At 52.8% G+C, this 18,432-nt stretch overlaps 1 protein-coding gene and 1 long non-coding RNA gene across 2 annotated transcripts in view; one reads left to right on the plus strand and one right to left on the minus strand.

Moving 5' to 3' along the window:
• LOC129152121 (uncharacterized) overlaps positions 1 to 12,570 on the plus strand; it is a 31,212-nt gene extending 18,642 nt beyond the window's left edge. Inside the window, exons 2-3 of the long non-coding RNA XR_008558838.1 lie at positions 3,728 to 3,819; positions 11,931 to 12,570. This is a non-coding gene — a long non-coding RNA (uncharacterized LOC129152121). The remainder of the gene's footprint in view (positions 1 to 3,727; positions 3,820 to 11,930) is intronic.
• Positions 12,571 to 13,303: 733 nt separating this feature from the next.
• The window catches only part of FRMD4B (FERM domain containing 4B), a 174,335-nt gene continuing 169,206 nt past the window's right edge, over positions 13,304 to 18,432 (minus strand). The window contains exon 23 of the mRNA XM_008154153.3: positions 13,304 to 14,862. Within this exon, the coding sequence (XP_008152375.2) occupies positions 14,745 to 14,862 (118 nt within the window). The 3' untranslated portion in view covers positions 13,304 to 14,744. The remainder of the gene's footprint in view (positions 14,863 to 18,432) is intronic.

The raw sequence follows: 18,432 nt of genomic DNA on the forward strand, positions 1-18,432 counted from the left end.
TTTGCTTGTAGAACAACCACGTTCCTTCCCCGAGGCCGGACCCCAGGCCCCCCTCCACAGGCTGGCATCCTGCAGAAGGAGGGGGAGGCTCCCTGATAAGGAAGGGGAGAGCGGGAAGAGGCCAGATCTGGTTCAGCGGTTCTCACTCCCCGTGCTGAGGACTTAAAACAATCAATGGGTTTAGCCGAGATGTTCTGCTTTAGCTGGTCCACTAGGCCTGAGGCGTCTGTGTGTTTAAAGCTCCCTGGGTGGATGTAGCCGACTCAGTCTAGCTCAACTCCCCTGGGAACATCGGGAGTGGGAATGAGGTGCCTTCTTAACAAGTACTGTCTGTTTTGGGTGAAACGAGGCGAAACAGCAGAGCAGGCCTCCCCCACTCCGATGTGCCTAAGCAGCAGCTGAGGCTCCGGCCGACCGGACTCCATACATTTGTGCTGATCAATAATCTGTTCTCAACATCCTGTTCTGGTTGATGTATTTTTGCAGAGTAGAGGTTTTTGAGTCTGTTAGTCTATAATTTAATTTTATTTGAACCTCAAAAACACCTCCTTTGGATTTGGGTATTTTTCTTCTTGATTTGGTATGTGTTATATGTGTTGAACTGTGCCTCCCAAAAAAGACATGTTGAAATCCTAACCGCAGTAGCTGGGAGTGTAGCCTTGCTTGGAAGTCGGATCTTCACTGTATAGATGTAATCAGGTTCAGGCGGGCTAAGTCAACATGCTCGCCTCCCGAGAAGAAAGGGATGCGGACACAGCACCGTGCACCTGGGGAGGTGCCCTTGGAGAGGCCGGAGAGGGCCGGCGATGCTCTGCAAGTCAAGGGAGCTGGGGCCACTCGGAAGCCAGGTGGTGGCAGGGAACAGACTCCTTTAGCTTCGGAGGCGTCACTCTGTCTCACTCGGACTCCGAACTGAGACAATCCATGTCTGTGTGAGTCACATAGTGTGTGTTTTCTTTCTTTACAGCTGCCCTAGAAAACCAACACACTGTGTATATGCTATGCAATTCCACCAGCACTTGCCGGACAAGCAATTGGTTTTAGATTGAAAATGGAACACATCCTATCTAATAAAAGAGTAACATGCAAATTGACCATACCCCCGCTACCCCAACAAGCCACGCCCACCAGCCAATCAGGAGTGAGTATGCAAATTAACCCAACCAAGATGGCTGAGGCCATGGAGCGAGCAGGAGGCTTGGGTTTCCCCGGCAATGGAGGAAGCCAAGCTTTGTGGACACCCTGGCCAGCCCTAGACTCCACTCAAGGCTACAAAGTTTCAATTATAGAAGATAAATAAATCCCAACAAAAATGGCTGCAGCCATGGAGTGAGCAGGAGGCTTGGGTCTGCTCAAGGCTACAAAGTTTCAATTATAGAAGATAAATAAATCCCAGATACCAGGGCCTCTGCTTGGGTCGCCGGGGGGGGGTGGGGGGTGGGGGGGTTGGGGGGTGGGGGGGTGGCCGGCCTGCAAATCACCACAGGCCTCTCGCCCAGGCCACCCCATGCCCCAAGGGAACCCCCACCCTGATCTGGGACACCCTTCAGGGCAAACCAGCTGGCCCCCACCCGTGCACCAGGCCTCTAGCCTATCTAATAAAAGAGTAATATGCAAATTGACCATCACTCCAACACATAAGGTGGCTGCCCCCATGTGGTCAAAGATCCTGCCCCCATGTGGACACAAGATGGCCACCACTAGATTGCCAGCAGGAACCAGGTCTGCAAGGGAGGAACCAGGTCTGCAAGGGAGGGCAGTTGTGGGCGATCAGGCCAGCAGGGGAGGGAAGTTGGGAGGGACCAGGCCTGCAAGGGAGGGGAGTTGGGGGTGATCAAGCCTGCAGGGGAGGGCAGTTAGGGGTGACCAGGCTGGCAGAGGAGGGAAGTTGGGGGTGACCAGGCCTGCAGGGAAGGGCAGTTGGGGGGGACCAGGCCTGCAGGGGAGGGCAGTTAGGTGTGACCAGGCCTGCTGGGGAGGGAAGTTAGGGGCAAACAGGCTGGCAGGGGAGCATTTAGGCATCAATCAGGCTGGCAGGGGAGTGGTTAGGGGGTGATCAGGCTGGCAGGTAGAAGCGGTTAGGGGCAATCAGGAAGGCAGGCAGGTGAGCAATTGGGAGCCAGCAGTCCTGGTAGGATTGGGCCTAAATGGGCAGTCGGACATCCCTCGAGGGGTCCCAGATTGGAGAGGGTGCAGGCTGGGCTGAGGGACACCCCCCACCATGCACGAATTTCGTGCAACGGGCCTCTAGTATTTAAATAAACATGTTCCCTGATTTCTAAGAGCTCAAGTCGGAGTAAGCACACACACACACACACACACACACACACACACACACACACACACACATGAATTTCATATACTCACAATCGTTTTCATAGCACCGTGAATGAAAGCATATCTGTGAGGTTCAGAATATTATTCTGCCAAGGAAACACTTATGTTGCCCAGAGTTGGAGATCTCAAAGTAGCAGCTGCAGGACATGCAACACAGAACACCTACAGCATTTTCTTCATTTTACCCCAACGCGGGCTTGTAATTTCTTATCCCAAAGCACCTCAGGATGAAGCTCACACTGTCCTTTTGCCTTTAAGCCTAAAACCTAAGCCAGTTTTCTGTATGGTCTTGGCCCTTGTTGCTCTGCTAAAGCCACTTACTATTCCTGGTCTGTGCTCAGGCCAGAAACAGCAGGCTCAGTCCAGCAGGTCTGTTTCATTTTGAAATTGTGAGCTCTCTTTACTACAGTGTCTGGCTGCCTTGGTGATGGGACGGGCAGGAGGACGGTCCGATAAAATGAAGAATATGCATGAGACATGCACGTGTTAAACAGTATTTGTTGTTTTCTCAACTTCAAACTTAATCGAGTATTCTTCGCTTACTTGGTAAATCTGACAACTGTACACACAGCACGAGTGTTTAAATTACACCCTGAGGCAGGACAGTGTAGCTTATGCACTTGGTGAATGTGAAGCATGAGCGGAGAGAAAGGGCCGGACATAGCGTTAGGAAGGTTTGCAGGTGGGGAGAGCTCGGCCCTATCCCGATGGCCCCGGCGGTGCTGCTCAGCGGTTCCTCTCAGCGTCCTTTCCCGCGTCTGTGAGACGGGTGTGCGTGACACCTGGCCCTCTGCCTGTTGGGAGTCAGTGTCAGCGCAGTGCGTGCCAAGCCACGCTGCAGTCTGAGGCAAAAGGAAATCGTGGTAGCAATACAGTCTTCATTTACATTTTTGATGTTTTGTTCATCATAGACTTTTTTGGCGTAAGGTTTAATTGCTTAGAAGACTGCACTAAAGTATTACTCGTCACCTGGGTTTCCCGGTCCCCCCTTACGTTTTGTACCTGAATAAATAACTCACTCATTTCACCCCAGTTCCAGCCCTTGCACTCAGTGAGTGTTAAATATTATCATTACTATTTTACTGTTATTCATATTTAGTAATAATGTTAAATACTATTCACAAAAACTCTCTCATATCCCACATTTTCACAGTGTCACATTAGAAACAACAATGACAACCAACATTTAAAGGGCTTACTGTCTCCCAGGCATTGTACTAGCTCCGTAAGGGTGCAGCTGGATTTTATGATTCTGTGAGATTGTTATAATTAATATTTCTATTTTATAGAAAAGTGATATTTAAAAAAATTTAAACAACTTCCCCAAGAAGACACAAATCATCAATCAAGGTATCTGGCATTCAAAATTAAATTTTTTTTTTTTTTGCAGGTTCTTGAAACTGTACACCAAGCGTGCCAAACTCACGGCCCGGGCTGCATGCGGCCCACAACAAATATTTTTGTGGCCCAGCCAATATAACGGTAAGAAATGTTTTAATAAAAATTTCGTAACTTAATTTTTACAATATCCTGCTATACATAATTATTAATAACAAACTACAACCTTCGCTAATGACTGATTACTATCATCGTGTTGCATTCATTTCCCTTACACACCTTACATGCAGGCGCACCATTTCTCTCCACTAATACCAGCAGCGAATATTTTAGCAGCCAATCGCCACGTCATTAGTCTTGGACTGACTTGTATGGTGTGCACAACAGGAAATATTTCACTTTCGGAGAACAAGAAAAATAGGTTTATTTGCGTTACGCTTATTAATTTGTGTGGTTATTCAGTGTCTGATAAGTTAATGTTCAAGAAAAAAAATATTAATTTTTGTTAAAATGTTCTGTTATTTTATGTTAACGATTACTAATTTTACTCCAGCCCTTTGTATTCAGCATGTTTCTATCGAAATAAACCTATGAAAATTGAAGCTTTTGTTTTTTTGCAGTCTACATAAACCTGTGAGTTTGACATGCCTTTGAGTTGTTAGCCTTTGAGTTGGACATGCTTGCTGTACACGGTATTTGAACTCTATCAGAAACCTCCTGCCTGCAATAACCCAACCTGGCCTCTAGGTGACCTCGTTGACCAGTTTTGTAAAGACCGGATTCCAGGCCAGAGAAAACCACGTTTCAGGAAAGAAAGCTTAGGCAGGCACGCTCTTCCAGCTCTCCCGCACGCCTGTGCTTACAGACCAAACTGGAACATCTGTGCGCGCTTCCAGACCAAACGGGCCCGACCGGCAGGTTCCTGGTTTGAAGGCTCTGGACTGAGCAGGGCCAGTCTCTCCTTGGACGCAGTGGGTGTGCTAAGACTTGCTCAAGCATCTATGCCCCACGCTCCCCTGGACAGAGGTCTAGCAGACAGGGCTGCCCGGTGTGCTGTGTCTATAGGACAGGTTTTGAATTTATGGATTGTGTTTGGTGTGCTTACTGATTTTTTTTCAGGGTGCCCTAAGCGTTCTGTATAAGAAATTACAAAAATGTAACATTTCAGCTATTTTACAAATGTAATTGGACATTCTGAATTTTAATTTGCTAAATCTGGCCACCTACTGGCTGGCTGGCTTGCATTTTTAGGCACCCAACAAGGCAGATACCAGGCTTTGGGCCAGCATTAGGGCCAAGTTCAGGGTGGAGCAAGTGGGGTGCCTACTCTCGGGCTCTGGGGGTGCACCTCGCCCTGAGTCCCCGCCTTGCAGGAGAGCTCAGGAACACACCTCGCTGGCTTGATTCCTCGGGTTAAACCTCAGTGCAGCCTCCCTCCACAGTGGACCCCAGAGTGGCCAAATTCATACTTTATGGGACTTGTGCGTTATGCATTTGTGAATTGCACTCCAGACCTGGGGCCCTTCCAGGTATGTAACTTGAGCAAACTCCTCCCTGAGCTCTCCTCTGGGAATGATGGCCAAGTTGCTGTAAGGATTAAATAACAAAAACAAATCCAAGTGCCCACAACAGGGCCCGAGACATAATCAGCCCGTGACAATGACGAGCTGTTTCCATAGTGCTGCCATTTCAGTGGCTAAACTAAGGCAGTGCCACTCAGAACCCCAGCTTTCTAGGTCTCCATCACTATTCAACGTCCCTTACCAGCTTTCTTTCCAGGAAATGGAAAGAAATGAAGTACGTGTTGGGGACGCGATGCTGAGCTGAGCTGTGTGTGTGCACTCTCTTGTTTAGCCCAGAAAATAGCTTTGTGTGACGTGCACTGGAGAGGACACTGAGGCCCGGAGGGGAGGAGTCTATGTAACCACAGCAGGGCGGCGGGGAGGGGTCCGCCTGGCAGCCTGTCTCCAGGTGGACGGACCTGACTCCAAAGCCCACACGCTTACCCCTGCCTTACGAGGCCGTGGTGTCCGCCCAGACACACCATCAGCCCCACAAAGGCTCCTTCCGGGTAACTGAAGGGCGGGATGCCCTTCCCAGGCCTGGCCTGGCCGTGTCCTTAATGAGATCTTTCTGACTCTGGCTTCCCCTTCTTTGATCTCCTTTCCTGTGGAGCCATTTTCCTCTGGACGTGAGGAGAGGACCCCATGAAGAAGGGTTTTCTGGAAAGGGATGTGTCGGTGGGGAGGGCAGGGTGGGGAGCTGCCCTGCCCTCCGGGCCTCGGGCCTCGTCAGCAGCCTTGGAGAGCGCGTTCCCCAGATGCCTCTGTCCTCCACCCTCCACCCTCCACCCTCCACCCTCCACCCTCCACCCTCCTCCCTCCACCCTCCACCCTCCACCCTCCACCCTCCACCCTCCACCCTCCACCCTCCACCCTCCACCCTCCACCCTCCTCCCTCCGCCCTCCGCCCTCCGCCCTCCTCCCTCCACCCTCCTCCCTCCGCCCTCCTCCCTCCTCCCTCCACCCTCCACCCTCCTCCCTCCGCCCTCCGCCCTCCGCCCTCCGCCCTCCTCCCTCCGCCCTCCGCCCTCCTCCCTCCGCCCTCCTCCCTCCGCCCTCCGCCCTCCGCCCTCCTCCCTCCGCCCTCCGCCCTCCGCCCTCCTCCCTCCGCCCTCCGCCCTCCGCCCTCCTCCCTCCACCCTCCTCCCTCCACCCTCCACCCTCCTCCCTCCGCCCTCCGCCCTCCACCCTCCTCCCTCCGCCCTCCGCCCTCCTCCCTCCGCCCTCCTCCCTCCGCCCTCCTCCCTCCGCCCTCCGCCCTCCGCCCTCCGCCCTCCGCCCTCCTCCCTCCGCCCTCCTCCCTCCGCCCTCCTCCCTCCGCCCTCCGCCCTCCGCCCTCCTCCCTCCGCCCTCCGCCCTCCGCCCTCCGCCCTCCTCCCTCCGCCCTCCTCCCTCCGCCCTCCGCCCTCCTCCCTCCTCCCTCCGCCCTCCTCCCTCCGCCCTCCGCCCTCCGCCCTCCTCCCTCCGCCCTCCGCCCTCCTCCCTCCGCCCTCCTCCCTCCGCCCTCCGCCCTCCTCCCTCCGCCCTCCGCCCTCCTCCCTCCGCCCTCCGCCCTCCGCCCTCCGCCCTCCTCCCTCCGCCCTCCGCCCTCCTCCCTCCTCCCTCCGCCCTCCGCCCTCCTCCCTCCGCCCTCCTCCCTCCGCCCTCCTCCCTCCGCCCTCCGCCCTCCGCCCTCCTCCCTCCGCCCTCCTCCCTCCGCCCTCCTCCCTCCGCCCTCCACCCTCCACCCTCCACCCTCCACCCTCCTCCCTCCGCCCTCCGCCCTCCGCCCTCCGCCCTCCGCCCTCCTCCCTCCGCCCTCCGCCCTCCGCCCTCCGCCCTCCGCCCTCCACCCTCCTCCCTCCACCCTCCACCCTCCTCCCTCCGCCCTCCACCCTCCACCCTCCACCCTCCTCCCTCCGCCCTCCGCCCTCCGCCCTCCGCCCTCCGCCCTCCACCCTCCTCCCTCCGCCCTCCGCCCTCCACCCTCCTCCCTCCGCCCTCCGCCCTCCGCCCTCCGCCCTCCTCCCTCCGCCCTCCGCCCTCCGCCCTCCGCCCTCCTCCCTCCGCCCTCCGCCCTCCTCCCTCCGCCCTCCGCCCTCCGCCCTCCGCCCTCCGCCCTCCGCCCTCCTCCCTCCGCCCTCCGCCCTCCGCCCTCCTCCCTCCGCCCTCCGCCCTCCTCCCTCCGCCCTCCTCCCTCCGCCCTCCTCCCTCCTCCCTCCGCCCTCCGCCCTCCGCCCTCCTCCCTCCGCCCTCCTCCCTCCGCCCTCCTCCCTCCACCCTCCACCCTCCACCCTCCTCCCTCCACCCTCCTCCCTCCACCCTCCTCCCTCCTCCCTCCACCCTCCACCCTCCACCCTCCACCCTCCACCCTCCACCCTCCTCCCTCCGCCCTCCGCCCTCCGCCCTCCGCCCTCCACCCTCCTCCCTCCACCCTCCACCCTCCTCCCTCCGCCCTCCACCCTCCACCCTCCACCCTCCTCCCTCCGCCCTCCGCCCTCCGCCCTCCGCCCTCCGCCCTCCACCCTCCACCCTCCACCCTCCTCCCTCCACCCTCCTCCCTCCACCCTCCACCCTCCACCCTCCACCCTCCACCCTCCTCCCTCCGCCCTCCGCCCTCCACCCTCCTCCCTCCGCCCTCCGCCCTCCTCCCTCCGCCCTCCTCCCTCCGCCCTCCGCCCTCCGCCCTCCTCCCTCCGCCCTCCTCCCTCCGCCCTCCGCCCTCCTCCCTCCGCCCTCCGCCCTCCTCCCTCCACCCTCCTCCCTCCGCCCTCCGCCCTCCGCCCTCCGCCCTCCTCCCTCCGCCCTCCGCCCTCCACCCTCCTCCCTCCGCCCTCCGCCCTCCTCCCTCCGCCCTCCGCCCTCCGCCCTCCTCCCTCCGCCCTCCGCCCTCCGCCCTCCTCCCTCCTCCCTCCGCCCTCCTCCCTCCGCCCTCCGCCCTCCGCCCTCCTCCCTCCGCCCTCCGCCCTCCTCCCTCCGCCCTCCGCCCTCCGCCCTCCACCCTCCTCCCTCCACCCTCCACCCTCCACCCTCCACCCTCCACCCTCCTCCCTCCGCCCTCCGCCCTCCGCCCTCCGCCCTCCGCCCTCCACCCTCCTCCCTCCACCCTCCACCCTCCTCCCTCCGCCCTCCACCCTCCACCCTCCACCCTCCTCCCTCCGCCCTCCGCCCTCCGCCCTCCGCCCTCCGCCCTCCTCCCTCCGCCCTCCGCCCTCCACCCTCCTCCCTCCGCCCTCCGCCCTCCTCCCTCCGCCCTCCTCCCTCCGCCCTCCTCCCTCCTCCCTCCGCCCTCCGCCCTCCTCCCTCCGCCCTCCGCCCTCCGCCCTCCGCCCTCCGCCCTCCGCCCTCCTCCCTCCGCCCTCCGCCCTCCGCCCTCCTCCCTCCGCCCTCCGCCCTCCTCCCTCCGCCCTCCTCCCTCCGCCCTCCTCCCTCCTCCCTCCGCCCTCCGCCCTCCGCCCTCCTCCCTCCGCCCTCCTCCCTCCGCCCTCCTCCCTCCACCCTCCACCCTCCACCCTCCACCCTCCACCCTCCACCCTCCTCCCTCCACCCTCCTCCCTCCGCCCTCCGCCCTCCGCCCTCCACCCTCCACCCTCCACCCTCCTCCCTCCGCCCTCCGCCCTCCGCCCTCCTCCCTCCACCCTCCTCCCTCCGCCCTCCGCCCTCCTCCCTCCGCCCTCCGCCCTCCACCCTCCTCCCTCCGCCCTCCGCCCTCCGCCCTCCGCCCTCCGCCCTCCACCCTCCTCCCTCCGCCCTCCTCCCTCCACCCTCCTCCCTCCGCCCTCCACCCTCCACCCTCCACCCTCCACCCTCCTCCCTCCACCCTCCACCCTCCACCCTCCACCCTCCACCCTCCGCCCTCCTCCCTCCACCCTCCTCCCTCCGCCCTCCGCCCTCCGCCCTCCGCCCTCCTCCCTCCACCCTCCTCCCTCCGCCCTCCGCCCTCCTCCCTCCGCCCTCCGCCCTCCACCCTCCTCCCTCCGCCCTCCGCCCTCCGCCCTCCGCCCTCCGCCCTCCACCCTCCTCCCTCCGCCCTCCTCCCTCCACCCTCCTCCCTCCGCCCTCCACCCTCCACCCTCCACCCTCCACCCTCCTCCCTCCACCCTCCACCCTCCACCCTCCACCCTCCACCCTCCGCCCTCCTCCCTCCACCCTCCTCCCTCCACCCTCCGCCCTCCGCCCTCCGCCCTCCTCCCTCCGCCCTCCTCCCTCCGCCCTCCGCCCTCCTCCCTCCGCCCTCCGCCCTCCTCCCTCCACCCTCCTCCCTCCACCCTCCACCCTCCACCCTCCGCCCTCCTCCCTCCGCCCTCCGCCCTCCACCCTCCTCCCTCCACCCTCCGCCCTCCTCCCTCCGCCCTCCGCCCTCCTCCCTCCGCCCTCCTCCCTCCGCCCTCCTCCCTCCGCCCTCCGCCCTCCGCCCTCCGCCCTCCACCCTCCACCCTCCTCCCTCCACCCTCCTCCCTCCTCCCTCCACCCTCCACCCTCCTCCCTCCACCCTCCACCCTCCACCCTCCACCCTCCACCCTCCGTGCAGAGGTAACGGCCTGGCCGGCTGCTGGCGGCCCTTCAAGCCAGGCCCGGGCCAGAGAGGCCGCACTGCTCAGCCGGAACCGCAGACGCGGGCTGCCGGGCTGCCTTCCCCGGGTGTTTGCACCGGGCCAATCTGGTCTCCCACCCGCCCTCGGCCCTCCCTCTTCCTTCCTCCCCAGGCCAACCCTTTTGTTTGCTTCTTCCCTTTTCGTTTTCCCTGGTTTCCAAGAGGTGCTTGGTGAGCAATTGCTTTTATAATGTCATGGTTAATAAAAAGCCTGAGATTTGGAGTCAGGCGGACATAGGCGTGAATATTAGCTTTACACCTTACTGCAAGGCCAGGCAACTGAGGTCGGGGAGCCTTTGATCCTCTCCCCCTAGATTCTTCTCTGGGACAAGGGCCCCCTCCGCGCAGCTGTGGGGAGGATGAAATGAAGTGACGGGTGACAGCACGTACCCCATTGTTGGGACTACAGTGAGAGCTCACAGACGACGCCCTCCCTTCTTTCTTATTCCGTTTTTCTTCACTCCTGGTGTAAGCTGTCCTTTATTTTTGTAGTTTCTAAGACTGGCTGAGTTTCTCCTAGCTTTAGGGCACAGGGAAGGGGCCTTGGACTTCCTGCTGTCACACCGCCCTGAGCAATCAGAAATGGGGCTGCATTCCAGTGTCAGTGCCACTGACCAACCTTCCGTCCTCTCTGGCTGGCTGTGCTCGTGGCAAGTATGGCCATTGGTGTGAGACATTTTATTGACGAGAAACAGTTAAAAAATGTTCTTGGTCCACTGATGAGCCCACGTGGCAGCAAATAGTGTGGCCTTGTGGGCCCAAGACTCGGCAGTGTCCTACATAAGGGTTATCTTGACCTGTGTTTGGACAGAGGCCTTTCTGCCTCTGGTAAGGGGAGCAAATAGGTCCATTATCTTTAGAGTAATGAGCAAGGAAAGCTGAACTTGGCATTTGTTCGCTCAAATTTTCATTAATATACTTTAAAAGTACTGTTTGCTACCCTTACTGCAGAAAAATTGTTACGGAGCAAGGTAGTTTAGAATTTGGAGTTAGGACCTGTTTCCTGCTTTTCTCCTAATAGCCCTATGACGTTTGGCTAATTACTTGACCTGCCTAATTCTCAGATTCTTTATCTGTAAAATGGAGATAATCCTATATAATAAATCTAATATACAAATCAACCAAACGGTGGAATGACCGGTCGCTATGATGAGCACTGACCACCAGGGGGCAGACGCTCAATGCAGGAGCTGCCCCCTGGTGGTCAGTGTGCTCCCACAGGGGGAGCACCACTCAGCCAGAGCCAGGCTCACGGCTAGCGAGCGCAACGGTGGTGGCAGGAGCCTCTTCCGCTTCCGCAGCAGTGCTCAGGACCTCTCATGGGAAGTCCGCCTGCCAGCTTAGGCCTGCTCCCCAGGGAGACCGGGCCTAAGCTGGCAGGCGGACATCCCCCAAGGGGTCCCAGACTATGAGAGGGTGCAGGCCGGGCTGAGGGACCCCCCCCTCCCCACAGTGCATGAATGTCGTGCACTGGGCCTCTAGTAGCACTATATTCCTCATGGAGCTGTTGTGGGGATTAAATGAATATAACATGTGAAGCCCTTCAGCGGTGGCCTGGCCCACACCGGACATAATGCAACAAGTGCTGGCTCACTTCCGCAGGGCATGCTCCTCTCTTCTCCTGCGGGTGGCCCAGGGTGGGGTGGAGAGAAGGCGGAATGCCCGGAAAGACCACGGGAACTCAGGGGCAGGGATGGAGTGAGACGCATGAGACCGGGACTCACAAACTTAGAGCGGAAAGATGGCAGTTTTGCATCGTCTTCTAAGAGTTTTCTCTTTGGAAATGACTGTCTCCGTGCCCTGTGAGATCACAGGGACGATGAGGGACTTGCCTCGCTCCCAACATGGGTAACAGCACCTCCTCCGATCTAACCCGGGCCAGGGCTGCTCAGCAGGCATCGAGCAAGTTCCTTACGGGACGAGGGACAAGGTAAGCACAGAAACTGCGAGTCAGCGGTTAGGAACTGATTGAAACCTGACCGAGTACTTTTAAGTCAAAGAAATCTAATAATAAGCAAAAATGTGTATTTTTGTATGTTTATTATTTCCCCTATTTAGCAATTAATTTTTTAAAAAAATTCACCTTTTACTTTAGTGACTCACTTTTATTTTGCTTTAAGAAACTATGGACCACATGGTTGAAAATGAAAACAGTGGTCATTCACCACCGAGCTGCGAACAGCACCGCCTGGACCACGACCCGACCAGACTTTCCTCTGGGACGAAGCCGTTGCTCGAAGTCTGACAGCCCTTCAGCTCAGGCATCTGAGGACATTCTTTAGTTCGAATCTTTGTTCCTAAGAACAGGCCAAACTACTCATTTGAGAAAATTCTGGAATTATTATTGTGCATAATATTAAGCTTTTATAAATATAAGGAAGAATTTTGAAGAATTTTTTCAAACATAGGGAAAAATTAAACATCAAGGAAAGTAAGTCAATTTTTAAATCCACCTTGTGAAACATGGCACAAATCTTTATGAGGTACTAATAGATTGATATATATTGATACAGAGTGAGGCCCAAGATGTGTTAGGTGAAAAAAAAGTTGTAAAACTGTACTTGGAATATGATGCTGTATTTTAAACAAAAAAACTATGTGCATGAAAAAAAATCTGAATTAAAATACAATAAATAATTGTTATATCTGGTAATGTTCGGCTTATAGGGCACAATTATGTTTTTGTTTTATATCTGCTTTGTGTGTGCATTTAACATTTTTACCATGAGTACATTTCGTAATAGAAAAGGAAATTTCATGTTGAAAAACTTACCTGCCACCTTTTCACTTTTGGTTACTAATAAACCTAACAATGAAGTGATTTAGAGATGTTTTTAAAAAAAGACGGGGGCAGAGGGAGTCATCATATAGTGGGCCCACTCTGCTTCCATTTCCACACCATCTTTGCCCATCTGGGAGCCAAGTTCTACTTGTTCCTGCAAGGTACATGGCAATTCTGAGTATACCATGTCTTGAACAGGAAAAGGTCATTTCCATGAAAGGCACTTGCTTGGAAATATTAACATCTCCCTTTATTTCATTTCCCACTCCCTCTTCCCATTGTGCAGGATAAAAAAACGTCAGGTGAAATGTTTTCTTGAGTTTTAAAGACCTGTTTGCTAGTCAGCAAGACTAGGATGAATTACATGTCATAAGAAAACATCCTCACGATTAGAAAGCCTAAGCATTCACGTCAGTGAGGCAGCACACTACTGTATTTCACCAATTCTAAAACAAGTTCTTGTAAGACACAGCGTTATTTTATGCACCCTAAGAAAGAAAAAACTACCAATTCAACCAGAACAGGCCATCAATCAGGAGGCACCTTGCTTTCAGGGATGTGAATATAAAAAACTTGCATCTTGAAATCAATAAAATACAGTAATACTTATGTAACTGAGAATCTGCAATCTTGTCCAACATGATTACCTGAAGTAGAGCGCCTTAAACTGCTTGTGTGAGCCATGAACTTAAATGGAGGGACACGGGAACATTTCAGTAGCACACTTCAGTTTATTGACCTGTGTAAAAATAACAGGTCTTACAAAGTCAGAACAGTAAAAGAATATGCAAAAGGGTATTCCTGTTTCTAGAAGGCTATACAAGTATGCAAAAGGAATGTTATTTTTTGCATGTCTTTTTTTGTTCCAACTCCCCTCCCCCCAAACTTCATTTTTAATGATACAAATGACTAAGGACCAGTTTAACAAATCCACTTTATGTAAATACTACATGCTTTGGAATATAGATAGAAAAATGTTCCAAAAAGTTGTTCAGAAACTGCTCTAGTCACAATATGAACAAGAAACCTGTATAAAAGGGGGAAGGAGCACCTGTTATGGAATTCTGAAGCAGAGTAAAGAAGACAAAGATCTGGAATATGGAAATATTTGTTTAAAAAAACTCAACCATAACCATAGCTAATTAGTTCTTCCACGGAAAGTATGAGGTAGTTTTAGCCTCATAATTAAATCTACCGCAGCTTGGAGTTTCTGTACTTTCAATGACTAATCTGGTTTGTGTCACTTGGTGACTTAGAACTCCCTGTGGAATTCAGACAATAGCTCACTTTTCTAACAAGTCACCATTTTAAGGCACACAATTCATCTAACATGATGTGCTTTTTTTTTCTTTATTTTGTTTTGGGTTCTTTCCGTATCACCTCAAACTACTATTTCAAATTCTTGATTATAAACTTTCCATATCAAGTCTGCCATTTCAAATGACAGCCACGTTGGAGCGTTAACAGCCTGAATAACAGCTCCTCCTGGACTGGTGCAGGAAGGAAACGGGGGGAGAGGGGGGCTGGGACCTGGATGCCCCCCAGCAGGTGGCCAGCTCCCAGGGCTGCGGTCCCGGGCCCTGGGGTCATTGCAGGGCGCCACGCAGCACGTCTGTGTGGGACCCACCGTCTGGTGCTTATGAAGACCGTCACTCTATAAACCTAAAGACACGTACACTCGTTCAGAACTTCATGAAAACCCAGCTCCTCTTCAAGTAATTCTCCAATACTGTCTCGTGGTCCCTGGGGGAAGCAGCATCCTCCCCGGCAGCTCTGGAGCCGCTTCCGGGGCAGCGCGGCCGGCTCCCGCCATTCACTGGGAACTGTGCTCTGCAAGCCCCGCTGCGCTGCCCTGGGCGATGCTGGCGGCGCTCCTCACAGGTCTGGGGGTGCCCTCCGCAGCTTTCCTCCCCTTTCCAAGTGCTCGCTTTGGGGAAAGCCGCCCTGGGCCATGTGGGCTGGTGGCCCTGCCGCTCCGCCAGGGAGGCCTGGACGTGGAAGGCAGGTGTCCGGGGGCTTTGTGCGGCGGAGGGTGGGGTTCACTACGGAGCGAGGGGAGTCCTCTTTTCATCCTCTGATGCCAAACAGCCTCTGGGGAGATGAACGCATTCCAAGGCACACAGTGAGATCGCGGGCAGGGGAGCCGCTCGGCTCAGACTAAGGTCCCGGGCTTGGAGTCTTCGTGCCAGAGGAGCCCCTGCTCGGCCGCCTCCAGGCCGCCCGCCCGCCGGCCGGCCGCGCCGTCCAGGGCCCCGGCCTCTGCGTACTGCCTGGGGAGGAAGCACAACAGTCACCACCGGGCATTTCTGCTCCCACAGGACACACACCACCACTCACAGCCGTTAGAAGAAAGCGCTGTTAAGAAGTTTCCACAACTTGGAAATAAGGAGGGATGGCTGTGGTCCTGCAGTCCATGCGGGAGTGTTAGTTCTCTAGAAGCACACACGTTTGTCTAACTCACACTTACCACGACTGAGACCCAGGCTGTGCTAAATTCGACGGCCACTTAGAGTTATGTGCCTGGAGGAAATGGAAACGCCTCCCATCGAGCAGGAGAGATTATGGTAGTGGCTGCACGGCCTGTGGGCCGCCCACTGCTCTGTGCCTGGTGATTTCTCTCTCCGTGTGTTGAACAGCCTCTTGAGTTCTCTTGGAACCAGCTTTACCGTTATGTCAGTTCTCTCAGTAATGAGTTAAAGAAATCTTTGACACATGTCCATTTTCCACTTATGTGAGAGTCATATTTTAAACTTTTTAAAAGGTATTTTTGACAGCCACATTTTAAGTATTCTTCCAATTAAGGGATATACCAGATGCTTTCCTCAAAGATAAAGGAATATATTTAGAGGGAGGCAGCAGCATCTTGGGACATATTTTGGATCCCTAGGGTTTATGGGTCAAGTGTAAATGGGAAACATCATCATATATACAAATTAGCATCCTATTACACAAACCATTCCAATAAGCAGAACCTCATTCTGTAGTAGCAGGTTAGAAGAGGCAAGGTAGTTAGTAGATTTCCTTTTATCTGAAATCTCAATGCCTTTTACTAAAGGGAATAAAAAACCTTTGGAGAAAGAGCGTTGGATATAAATACGATGCGAATCCAGGCATTTAGTGGTTTCATATAATCAAGAAACAAAGTCGGGTCTCCGTAACTCCACACATCAGCCGGAGCAAGCAGGACGCCCGTGACGCGAGAGGCACGCGCAGACGGGGCTGTACTTACAGCTGGCTACCCCTAGCAGGAGAGCACTGACCACTGCTCTCACTTCGGCAGACACAGCTGCTCTCTGGGACAGAAGCCCTTGGTTTTGCCTAGTGACAGGCAGAGTGAAACAGGGAAGAGGACGGGAAGTGGGAAACGGGAGTGAAAGGAAAGTTATTTAAAAACACAGTTTGCAGCAGCAGAACCACGCTTTGACTATGCTGTGTATCAGGTGGAACAAGAGACCTGAACCTTTCTAACTGGAAAGTTTACGCCACTGACAATTCTACCACACCTTTAAGAAAAAAAAAAAAAAAAAAATATATATATATATATATATGTAAAACTGTATAGCTGCTGAAACCGGTTTGGCTCAGTGGATAGAGCGTCGGTCTGCGGACTGAAGGGTCCCAGGTTCGATTCCGGTCAAGGACATGTACAATGGTTGCGGGCACATCCCCAGGTGGGGGGTGTGCAGGAGGCAGCTGGTCAATGTTTCTCTCTCATCGATGTTTCTAACTCTCTATCTCTCTCCTTCCTCTCTGTAAAAAATCAATAAAATATATTAAAAAAAAACTGTATAGTTTTCTGTAGTATTAAGACCTGGACACCCTGCGGGAAAAGATCTTTAAATAACATGCATTTCATTTATATTGATCTAATCACTGATTTATTGCTAAGCATTTCAAATCTTTAACTGAAGATCTAAAGTTTTCCATCTTTACCTTGAAACCCAATTTCTCTTGTTTTAAAAATTATGTTTTCATCAATAACAACATGCAATTTTAGGGCAAAATTTCTAAAGCTTTATGGATGGCTGCTATTATACTTGCCTTATTAAATTGAGGAAACTTTGATAATTTAAAAAAAATCCTAAATAGACATATGAGTGAAAATAAGCACTCCCATATCCGTGGCTGGGAGATAAACTGGCAAATATTTCTGAAAAAAAAAGAGCTTTAAAAATATACTTTTCAATTTAACCCTTTAATTCTACTAATTGGAATAAATCTTAGGGAAGTAATCTGGAATTCGGACAAACGTTTTATACAAAGATATTAATAGCAGCATTACTTAAAATAAGAAGGAAAGAAAATCCAAGACCATTCAAATTCAAAATATGGGTAATTTTTAAATAAAGTATGATGTATTTATTAGTGGGATATTATATTGGTTACATAAAATAAAGATTAAAGAACTTTAAAAAATATGGAAATGTGTTTGTGTTATATTTAGTGAATAATTGGAATGTAGAATTTCATATACGATTAAAGATGTAAAATTGTATATATGGTACCATTACAACCATGTTAAAAATGGATACAGAAAAATGGGAGAAATGTGCCAAAATGTTAATAGCTGCTATCTCTATAATGTGGAGTTATGGGTAAACTATTTCTACTTATTTATCTCTTTATTATTTTCTTAATTTTCCACAATGAGCTCATATTAAGTGTATGTGCACACACACAATAGGGATCTTTAAATAGTTCTAATTTCCTGCCCATTGTGCCCCTTGGACCTCAGACTGCCCCGTCCAGCCACCGAGGCTGGCTGAAGTACATGGCAGACTCCCTAAAAGCAGAGGGTCCCTAAAGACCCAGCACTTCCTGAGTCCAGTGAGAGCTGTGTAAAGGACACGATCAGAACTGCTTACACAGTGAATGTTTTATACCATTTCTAACTGGGTCAACAAAAGAGGAAAGCAAAAGTATACAGCCCTGGCCAAGGGCTCAGTTGGTTAGAACATCGTCCCAATACGCCAAGATTGTGGGTTCGATCCCTGATCAGGGCACATACAAGAATAAACCAATGAATGCACAAAGAAGTGGAACAACAAATCAATGTCTCTCTCTCTCTCTCTCTCTTCTCTCTCTCTCTCTCTCTCTCTCTTCCCCTTCCTCTGTCTAAAAATCAATCAATACAAAATTTTAAAAAGTATATAAACATGAAAACTATTTGCACATGTATTATACAAAATGATTAGAACTGACTTGAAAAAAATCAACACAAATTCTGGGCCAAAATCATTTTAGTTCTTGCTCCTAACTCATTCTCAAGCATTATTTACAGAAATCCAAGCTATGTCATATCCTCTGAAGTATATTTTCATTAAAATTCTATTTTGAGCACAGCCTTTGTTGAGTTGAGACAATTGGACTAATATTTCAAGCCAAGAAAAACTCCTGCTGAATATGGAGAAGAAAAATAAGGCTTTTGGGGATGAATGTGTCCATTTGCTTATAACACTGAGAGCTTTAATGAGAAACTAACCTCTGGAAGGCAGGGGGAAGTGGGTGGGGAGAGATCAACTAATGAACTTGTATGCATATATGCATAACCCACAGAACAATGGGGTGTTGAAGGCCTGGGGGGCGGGGGGTGGGGAACAGGAGCGGGCTAGAAGAGGTTAATGGGGGGAAAAGGAGGACCTATGTAATACTTTCAACAATAAAGATTTTTAAAAAAGAAACTAACATATCAAATTCACCAGTATAAAGCCCTTTATAAGTATTGTCTGTGTAAATCTATGCCTAAAGCACAATTGAATTTTCTAAAAATCCCAGAAAATGTTCTACTTTTTGGCACCGTGGGTGCAAATAATATTCTATGAGAAATTGACAGGGAGAAA

The sequence above is a fragment of the Eptesicus fuscus genome, chromosome 18, assembly GCF_027574615.1.
Source record: "Eptesicus fuscus isolate TK198812 chromosome 18, DD_ASM_mEF_20220401, whole genome shotgun sequence".
Classification (NCBI taxonomy): Eukaryota; Metazoa; Chordata; class Mammalia; order Chiroptera; family Vespertilionidae; genus Eptesicus; species Eptesicus fuscus.